The following is a 10,699-nucleotide window of genomic DNA, read 5'->3' as shown; positions in this document are numbered from 1 at the left end:
ATCATCTTAATATTATAAAATTATCTAACTACATGTTAACAATATTCTTAGTTAACGTTCTCATGTTCATTTTGGTATCTTCTTTGCAACTAAGGAGGTCATGAACAAACCTTGGGGTAAGGATTTCTTTGTACTGTAGTTTCTCCAACTTTGATGGTGCCACCAGTGACATTGGAATAACAATGTTGTCTATATCATAGGAGCTCTCGCTTCTCAATCTCCTCCTGGAGTTATGCTGTATAATATAATCAATACAAGAGGAGATTCATCAGCTCAAATCATACGAACTACATGTTAGCTGAGAAACATTAGAACTGCATGAGGAGAAAGTCTTGTAACTTGAACACATTTTCTAGTGGCCTAATGACTTCCGACTTCCCTCCACTCCAATGGAATCAACAAATCTTAAAACTATCTCATCTCTGAGATTTAGTTCTTGCTGGCATAACTCTTACTGAAATCAGGTGGGAGCTTCCCTTCCTTGATTTCAGTTACAGTTAATTCTGAATACTTATGAGAACTTTGAAGTTAATGCTGCCTTCTTCATAATGTTCAGTCTACAAAGATGACCTTCTATAATCTTATCTACTAACCTGTAACCCAAGTGGTTCTTGTGTGATACAATTATGAATTCCAAAAGAATGAAGCTACATTTAGCAGTGAAGAACAGCCTACATGGAAAGTGGTTTTCTGAAAGATGTGCAAAAGACAAACTGAATTTCTTTGTCGTGATCATAGTAGGATTCCTGGTGGTATTCTCTGCCCACTAGTGCATGGAACCTACTGGGTCAAAAACTGAAGTTCCTAGATTACAGGAGAAAGTTTAGTTTTAAATCATGATACATTCCATATTTCAAGATCTCAGTTTTTAGCTGAACGTTGATGGAAGCAGTCTATTCTAAAATGCTCATTTAGTTTTTCTTTGACAATGATCTGCTCAAGCAAGGGAAAAAAGGGAGTGTGCATTGTCAAAACTGTTGAGGACGCAGATTTAAACTCAGCTCTCCAGGAGTCATCACCAGATTGAAACATGACGACTTACAGAGCACCAGTATACCACTAGGCTTAGCAGAACCGTGGGACTGAAATCTGAATATTATTATGAAATTCTCAATAAATTCCAATAAAACAAAGTGTGTTTCTGCAGGGACTTCACTGAACCAGAGCTGTGCTGCTCCTCAGCAAATTTATATACCAGAGACTTTGCCTGTAGTTTTGCACAAAAGGTTTTAAATCGTGAAGCTGAGAGTTAACAAATTCTGTGACTATATTTGCACCGTGAAGCCATGTTACGTAGCTGCACCAAGAAAAAAGGGTCATAAGAGCCCTTGTATAAAACTGGGAACATAAATCACAGTATATTTAATGAAATTTGGGAAAAAAAAAAAAGAAAGGCCCAACACCAATAAACTAAACTTACACTCCAGTTATATGATCTGCAAAATTCTTTTACAAGGAAGTATCCGTTTTAGGAACACCACATACTCACTTTGGAATAACTTAATGTAATCCACTTAATTCACTGTAAAAATGCTCTGTACTGTAATTTAACACTAGATTAGATGTAAAAGGCATGTGTTTTGGATTATTAAGTTGCACAACTCTGTTGATATTTCAGTTAAGACAGTGATACATTTTTGGTTTACCTGTGATGAAGTGCTGTGAGTGGGCCTAGATGTCGCATTGACATTGGTCACGGCAGCAAAACTGCTATGGGATTCTGGTTCTGCATGTTGAAAGGAGAATGTCTCAAACCTAGTGTTACGTTCGCCTGTCACAAAAAATAATAAAAAAATGCATACTGGCTGTTGTCTATTAGACTAAAGATATTTTTCCATACAGTAATAGTAAAGTCATTTCTAGAAACCCACAGCTAACCACTTACGATTTAACGAATACTAAAAAAAGCCATCTAAATAAACACTTGTTACTCATCCTGTCATTGTTGTTCCACAAAACTCATCCCTCTCCTTCTATGAAGGATTTCTTCTCATGGAACCAGCTTCATATGGGCAAATCCTGCTTCTTTTTTCAGAAGCTGCCATAGACTACACACACAGCAAATGCAATCAGACTTCGAGGAATGCTCCTCAGTGTTCCCTAAGAGCGCTTCCCTAGCTGGGCTGCATCTCACTAACGTACCAGTTCATTAAGCACTCACTGAAGGCTTCTTCCTTGATAAATGATAAAACAAAACTGGCAGCAAGGGTAACAAATAAAATTAGTTTCTAGAGCTCCATGTGGTCCACTGCTCCAGACAAATCGTAATTCTTGTTTACTCTTATTCAGTCCCAGTGTAAGCAGCATTTAGGGGGATTCGGAATTTAACCACCTGTGTTCTGCTTTCCTTCTACCTTAATTTCCAGTAAGAAAAGAGAACTCAGATTTAATATACCAACTAACAAAAAGAGTCAGTGTATTTCAACATGGAAAAAGAGGTAAGACTGATCCTAAAGACTGTATTGCACAGGCTGGGTCAAGGACATGAACTCTCATCTCCCAGGCAGCTCTGCAACTCCCTGGCACACAGCTTTTATTTTTGGCCTTGTTCATCAGGCTGACCTTCCCCATGGATAATTTCTCCTAGACAGAGCCCAAATTAGGAATAAATATGTAGTACTACACCCATAGCACTAATAAGCTAGAACTTATGCTGCTGCTCATGAATACACCACATAACAGTTTTCTGGCATTGGGAAACTATGATCCCTCATAATAAAAGATTGCTTTTTTCTTCCATTAACTCAAAGAACTAAATACTATTGGCAAAAGACTAATTTTAACTTCAAAAGGTTCATACCAAGAAGCTTTCTCTCTTACTAGTGCTTCCAAGTAACTCCAATTGTTGATCTCAGTGTGCATGACACTTAGGGAAATAAAGTGGTTGCAAGAAACACTGTGTCAGCATCCACCTTTTGGGGACCAGTGGCTGGTTAGGGGAGCGGGTGGCATGGAAAAAAGGATCACTGATGGCGAGAGGGGACAGGGCACAGCACCCCCGGCAGAGACAGGCACAGAGTGTAAGAGAAGACCGTACAGCAAAGGAGAGGACTGCAACGCACAAGGGGAATGATGCAGAGAAAAAAAACTTCATCTAAATGAGAGTTTTCAGTATGTCCAAAACCACCTTTTACTCTCTTCTGTAACTTTCTAATCAATAGGGTTTTTTGGTTTGGGGTTGTGGTTTGGTTTTGTTTGTTTTTTTTTTTTTTTTTTTTAAATAGATCATGATTTTTTGTTAAATTGTCTCTGCAGTAATTCCCGTATCTCCACCTCTATTGCAAGATTACACTAGCAGTTTTACCTGGATATGCAACAGAAGTGTATTTTTCCACAATGTTAACTGATCATTTATATCTTTTAATTCTTTCTTGGGGGAAATTTTAAACTAGTATAGTTTGTCCTCTTACTCAGTGATTTATTTTTCAACTGTCTTGTGAGGAATTTTGCCAAAAGTTTGCCAAAAGTTCACATAAATGAACCTGTAACAGATTCTGTTAGGTTTTACATTCTAATAGCCTGGAGAGGTAAGATGCTATTTATCTTTACAATGGTACGCTGAATTTTTTGTCCCTAAATTATCACATTATTCTACAGAACCTTCAGAGCACTTTCTATTAACTTACCAAGTACTGAAGTACAGATTCAATGGCTTAAAATATAAAGATAACAAGGGTGAAAACACTAATAAGCACTGGCTACCCACAAGTCCTCTTAACAGTCTGGAAGGAAACCAGAACCACAAATGACAGTATACAACAAATGAAACATAGCTGACCAAAGATGCCAGGAATAGTAAATGTTTGGTTGGGCACGTGATTTGACTGATAACTTTGCAATTCAGTTTGTTTCAACTGACTACTATTAAAAAAACCCCTTCACATTAAAAATAATGACACCCAGTATGAGAAAAACGCAGCTGGACTGCTGAGCAGTTTCCTTTAAGAGTATTCCAAAAATAAAATACAGAAGCTTGTCTCATTTTGTAATACATACTCAAGAAGAAAGAGAAAGATTACTATGCTTTAAAATAGCACATTATTTTCATGGTGTCATAAATCCATTTCTTCACTCCTGTAAAGTTTCATATAGTATCCTTTTTGGAGACAACTTAAAATTCATTCTCAAAGCCCAGTGATAACAAACTAATTTATACAATACATATTTTTGAAGAAGTAGTGCCATCTTAAACAATACCATTTTTCTCTTACCTACTGCTGTCTCACTTAGATGTCTTTTCTTTCTTCCTTCTGACAGCTGGTCAGATGTTCCTGACACCGACTGAGATTTGGAATTAGATAAACAGCCACTGCTCCATTGTTTGACAGAAACGTTATGTTGATTATAGTCTAACAACAGAAAAAGCATGTATCGAGTTGAAAACTTATTTTCCATTGGTGCAATTTACAGGCAATCTCAACTGCTGAACTATTTATAATGGAAAAAAACAGACTTCTGGATAGGAATCCAAATAGTAAACAGTACTGCAGTCAGGCACCTGTGTCTGCAGAGAACCCACAGTCCAAACGCCCCCCCACTTGCATTGCTGCCCTCCTGCGGCTCTGATTGGATCATTTCAGTGCAACAAAGGAGAACCTGACACTGCGGTCTGGGAAGAGATTCCTCTGCCACGTAAAGCCCTAGCTGGTTGCCTTCTCTGATAACCTGCTTTGTGGTAAGTTTATAAATTGAACCTCTCCAGGGCAGAAAGTACTGGCAAATGAATGAGAAACGGTCTTGCAAATATTAAAATGTTTTGCTTTACATACCATTGTCTGGAGATACTTTAAACTCCACTCCTAAAGATGAGGTATCAACAGGTTCTCCTTTGATGTCATCCTTCCTTAATAATGTTTCAAAGTATATGTGAAGAGGAATATCTAATAAAAAAAAGAAATCCAAAGGGAATGCAGTCTATATCAGAAAGATGGCAACCTATGAGCCAATGAATTATGCATTATCACTAAAGGTCTAGGAATCGATTACACAACACTATGTATTATAATCTACGAGCAATATTGCTGCCTTGAGTCCTTCAACTCATGAAGAGCAGCAGTGCTGAGTAACTCCTGCGAGGACCAATCGCTTGTCTATATAGCAGCAGTGTCTTCACACAGTCAAGCTGAAGACAATATAGGAAAACACGTCCTGAAACTGGTGAGAGCCAAAGGAAAACTTGATGACAATATCCCAAAAAAGCCCAGCCAGACATTTCAAAGAAGTGATTTTTGCATGACTAAATAAGAAAATTTGAGGCAAGGTAATTCTCAGCAAGATAGTTATTGTACGAGTGCTATCCTCCACCCTAGGCAAAGACCTGTAGTCTTTTCTATCAGTTATCTAAGTAGTATACTAGATAATCTCCAGTAATTGCCTGGAGGTAAGATCTCGAGGTACCTATCTTTCTATTAACAGGAAGTGAGAATTATGCCATGGTAAAAATAAGTCCATTTTTGGCTGTGAAGCTACACTGCCATATGTGCTGACCAAGGCAGTAAGCTTAAGTGGTTCCAAGCTCTCCAGCACTAAGAGCTTCTAAGGGCTGACAAGACAACTCAGATCAAGGTAGAACTCAAACCTAAGGAATGCTCCTGAACAAATCCCAGTTCAGGCACACACACTTAGTAGATTAAACGCACTTTTTTTGGTGTTCAAAGTCAAAGTAAGAAAGAGCGAGGTTGTCTTACTCTGGAATAAACTATGTCTGTACCTGCAATTACTCCAGAATTGTTATTCACAAAAACAAACTCTGGAGGGTATCAAGTGAGAGTAAGACTGGGGTCTTCCCTTCTTGACTAACTCCTGCACAAAACTCTGCATGGTGCAGAGCACACAGTGCACTTTTCCTGTAATCTGAAAAGCCTTCAGTTCAACCTTTTGCGTACAGGTAATTAATGCTTTTGGAAATTGTTACCGCTGGGAGCCTAGAGGTAATTTCAAGGTACATTCCTTCTTTCTCTCTCTGGCAAAGGCTACGGCAGGGCAATGTAATTCATTTCCCGAGGGAGTTCTAACCAAGAAATTAGTCTGCAAAACATCTCAAGTGGTAAAGGAATTTACCCACTGTTGTAAGGCAGGAAGGCTTAAGAAAAATAGGTCTCTGTCTGAAAAGCCTTTCCGGAAACAACATTACAAGAAAGAAGAGAAATTAAGTAGAAAGAAATACGTCAACATGAGAAGCAGGCTTGACGACTATTATGTTCAGAATGAGAAGAGGTCTGAGGGCAGGGCCAAAGGGTGGGCATTAAACTATTTTTATTTACATACAACCTTGGCCTCATTGCCTCATGTGCCTTCAGGACTTGCCTGGACAGAAACTTTCAACATATTTTGCTAACTAAAAAGAATAATTTATTTCAATTTGATCCAGATCTAACTAGATATTTTTTCACAAGACTAAAGGCAACCTGTAAAAGGTTGTTTCCCCCCAAGGTTTTTGCTGTGTTTCCTATTCTACTGAGCAAAACATAAAGTAGGTCTGAAAGGTTTATTAGTCACAACATTTAAGTAAAGAAATAAACAAAACATTTCTCCTGCTCTTTTCCTAGGGAATCACCTGGATGTCTCAGATTTTTTTTCTTATGTGCTCCTGTATCTTAATTAAAAGGGCAGGAGCGTTTGTTCCAGTTTATCCGCAGGCTACGTACAGAAATACCAGAAACCCAAACTTCTTAGATGCAAACTACAATTTTGCAGTTATCGGGGTGCAAGTTTAAAGAGGCGCTTTTATGCTCAAGGGATGCTGCAACCACTGACATACTTCTGGTCAAGACCCTTGGTAATATGGAAACTCTGAAGGCAAGACTTAGAACCATAAGGACAATTATACTTCCAGAAGCCTGTACACTAGTGAGCCAGTCCCACTGCACTACATTACTACGTTGCTTGCAAATTATGATACTCCTTTGAAAGTAAAAAATAGGTACAAGAGAGAACAAGATCTGAATCTTGAATTTGAATCCCTCCTCGCACACTGAAATATCAGACTCCCAGTTTCAAAATGGAACAAATAGCAATAATATTTTTTAAAAAACAGAGGAAATGAAACCAAGAACCTTTTCTTCTACACTGCTGAAAAACTTTTTTTTATTCAGAAGAAAGTGGTAAAAGATGTGGGCACACCACAAGTAGTATTTTAAGAGAAGTTATCCCTCTGGAAAGGGATAATTAAGGAAGCTGCAAAGAAAACATGAAACTGAATCAGGCTACCTTACCAAGTTGGAAAATTTCTAGCATGCTTTTATTCTTTCATATGAAAGAAAATGACAAATAGACTAGTGGTCTTCATGAGGAGGTAGAGACAGCAAAGTACACAAAGCACAGACTAGCCTCCCTCAAAAACAAGGACTGCATCTGAGCAGGAGGATCATAGGTCTAGCACTTTTCTCCTGTCTCAACTATTATTAGCAAGGCTAAGGCTGCTTGAAAGAGAATAAATATTCCTCAAAAGAGAGATGTTTTTGGTATCGGAATGAAGCTAAAATAATATTTTTCTTCCTCCATCCTGGCAAAGTGACCAACAGTAGCCATGATGCAATCAGAGCCTTTCATTTTTTTCTTTTCATGATGATTAGTCTGTTTTCAAGGAAGAATATTTCAATATTCTTGTTAAACTTCCTAGTCTCTCTTCAAGGTAAGATAGGAATAAATGGAAGGGTCATGGCCTTATATGACCATCTTTGAACAGACTTCTAAAGAAACACTTAAAAAACCCACCCCAAAACATATACCCTGTGGTACAGTGAACCATGCATAGAAGCAGAAGCAAGGAAACAATCTGATTAGTGACACAAGCTGGCAGTCACCCAGGAAGTGTGTGGGGACAGCTCTCTGCAGGGATTTGGGAACTACCGTCTAACACCCCTGGCTCCTGTCCAGCTGGGCTGTCAGAGTCACAAGGTTAAGTGATGGAGAGCGTGTGTAAAGAAGAAAGATTTAAAAAGTGTTTTTCTCTCCTCTCCAGAGAGTCCCTGCTGACTGGGATGTTTGCTGTTGCACTCCTGGAGTGAGTGTTTTCTTCCCCCTATATGCTCCTCAAAATAAACTCCTCTTTATCCCATACATGGGATGTAAACCCTCGTAAACCTGCAAGACTTGAGACCTTCTCAGGATTCCATGTCCACACTTGGGTCTCCTCTACTGGCCAGTGACAAGTTCTCCAAACCCAAGACTTACGTTAATCCTTGACTTCCTAATACCAGGCTGGAGTGTATACACTGTCATTCTGGGAAGGCAGTGGGTTTGATTAAAGACTCAAGCAGTTCCATGGAAGTCCCAGCCTCACGTTCAGGATTATTTTGTGGCAAAGCAGCCCCCCAGAACAGCAGAATTCCTGTACTGGTCAGCAACTACCTGACAATAGGTTTTTCCTAAAATAATAATAAAAAAAAAACCCCACACCCAAATCCAGTAGTATCTGCTGGTATCGAATCCCTTCGGCTGTTAACAGCACCGAATATGCTATTTTGAAGCACGAAGTGCTGTCAAGTTGCACCTGCACTAGTTTCAGGGCTATTAAGAGTCAGAAAAAACATCTGCATTATTGTTCAAAAAGATTAAAGAATCAGATGACAGAAACCATAAACTTCAAAGATCACCAAAAAGGCTGACTACCACAAAAACAATTAGAAAAACTAAATAAAGCTTTTCGGACCTAGTCCAAAGGGCCTGAACTGAAAGTTGCTCATGAAAACAACACAACCAAGGTATGGTAGTGTGTTGGCAGTGTGTTGGCAAAAGCATCGTCTAAAGGACTAACGCTGACTCAATTAGACATACCATGAAACACGCAAAAACCACCTTAACCAAAAATGTTCCCCTGACCAGTTTTTCTTGGTTGTAATCACGTTACTGATATGGGAAATCTAGAAGGTGTATTTTTCAAATGTCAGGATGAAGTTAAGATTTTCATTTAGTCTAAACTCACATATTTTGCCAGTGTGAGGTTTTCTCTAAGAGAACTAAGTTCTAAAAATCACTCAAAAGAAAAGTTAGTCCATAAACTCTACAGCTCTCACAAGCACAACCACCCTCTGTTAGAGGCACTGCATTTGAGTTACTTACCTGAAGGGAATGATAAGACCGGATGGAAGGAAGAGTCCAGCTCTTGCACATAATCTAGTATTTTAGATTCTGCACTGCACTCACTACTGCTGAAAGCGGAGGCTGGCACCATACATGGTAACTGAGTTTTATATGGAAAGGAGGCATCTCTAGACGGCGAAGTCTGTGAGGATACACAGAAACAAAGGTTAACTTCTCCTTTACTCAATTCCTTCAAATTAGACCAGGAGGGGGGGGGGGGGGAGGGGGGGAATTCTGAGTGACACTCTTCAATATGAGAAGGGGAAAAAAATTCCTACAAACTTCAGATAGTCTAAATATGACTTGCCCACTTATCATGGACTATGGTGCACAATACAAAGAATACAAAAATACCCTTCAATTAGGGCCAGGAAACAGTTGTCAAAGTTTCCAGAGAAAATGTAACTGTTTCCAATCATTATTCTGATATATCCTATGACAAACAAACACCCCTTAAAATCCCATTCCAGCACAATAGGCATGATATAGATGCACAAACAAAACTAACACCAGAATAAATACAGGGGTCTCCCTCCATTTGTCACCTTAGTCTTAGTAAGATTCTTAGTATCAGTATTTCTAGACAGTTTGAGCTTACACATTTTAATGCAAGACACAATATTAAACATTTTGAGCACACCATGTACTTACACAAAGCAAGCGGGCAAAGTCCTTACCTTGTTATAATTTAATATCAGATAAGCAGCACAAATGAAAGAAGATACAAAACAATAAATATGGAGAGGGATGCATTGAGGATTGATTAATAGGTAGTAAGAGGAATTACTAGAAAGAGGACAGCTGCGAAGAAAGATTAATTTAGCTGCTTATTTGCAAGGCTTGTTAAAGTATGGAAAGTAAAATGATTGATCGCACAGAACTGGTAGGTGTGAGGTAGCAGGACACTAGGGCAAAAGGCAGGGTGAAAATGGGCAGGAATAAGCAGCAGGAGTGCAGGCAATATACTGAGCTCTGAAAGACAGAAGGAAAGAATTGAACATGATGCGATACTACGGGGCAACAGTCAACAGTAGTCTGTGCTTCAGAATAAGCTACAAAAACACTGCAGGGAAATAGTGCTGTTTATATCACTTTCAGCCTTACTAGATACTAGCACTAGCAACCCCAAAGGTACTGACATTTTTAAGGGCTTTCATTGGTTTTTGATACTCTGCCAAATGCTGCAGAATCCTCTAAAGTAAGGGAGGGAAGGGGGGCACTGGGGTAATTTGAGGTTCTCAGCCTAACGCTGTGCAAACTGCCACATTTATCATCTCCTGGAAAAGGATTTCAACATAAAAAAACCTGTAAGAATGAATATAACAGCGGTCGTCTTGATTTTCTTATGACTTTTTATGGAATGAAAGGAAACCATCTAGCAGTTGCATCAGAGGCAAGATGATCAAAGGAACATTACTTGTATTTTTAGTACTTCTACTTTCTGAACCCAAGAAATCTCTTTCTGCTGTTTCCTCCTGTCTGAAATATTCCAGGCTGTATTCTAGCAGTGTCACTCATCTGTTAGTGATGCAGTAATTATGTCCACCACATAAAATCCCCCTCGACTTACTGAAATCAGTTCTTCTGTCAGGTGGCATCAGTATTCACAATCCAC

The 10,699-nt window shown here is 38.9% G+C and overlaps 1 protein-coding gene across 6 annotated transcripts in view; it reads right to left on the bottom strand.

Moving 5' to 3' along the window:
* The window catches only part of KANSL1L (KAT8 regulatory NSL complex subunit 1 like), a 66,693-nt gene that overhangs the window by 10,751 nt on the left and 45,243 nt on the right, over positions 1–10,699 (bottom strand). For all 6 annotated transcript variants that reach the window (XR_012995654.1, XM_076342121.1, XM_076342118.1 and 3 more), the window contains 5 exons: positions 9,064–9,226; positions 4,770–4,880; positions 4,212–4,349; positions 1,647–1,771; positions 111–235 (listed from right to left, as the gene is read on the bottom strand). Coding sequence is in view for 5 of the 6 variants with exons in the window: in XM_076342121.1 (XP_076198236.1) it covers positions 111–235; positions 1,647–1,771; positions 4,212–4,349; positions 4,770–4,880; positions 9,064–9,226 (662 nt within the window). In the remaining variant the exon portion in view is untranslated. The remainder of the gene's footprint in view (positions 1–110; positions 236–1,646; positions 1,772–4,211; positions 4,350–4,769; positions 4,881–9,063; positions 9,227–10,699) is intronic.

This window comes from Aptenodytes patagonicus, chromosome 6, assembly GCF_965638725.1.
Source record: "Aptenodytes patagonicus chromosome 6, bAptPat1.pri.cur, whole genome shotgun sequence".
NCBI lineage: Eukaryota > Metazoa > Chordata > Aves > Sphenisciformes > Spheniscidae > Aptenodytes > Aptenodytes patagonicus.
This window is presented reverse-complemented; position numbering and strand designations above follow the sequence as displayed.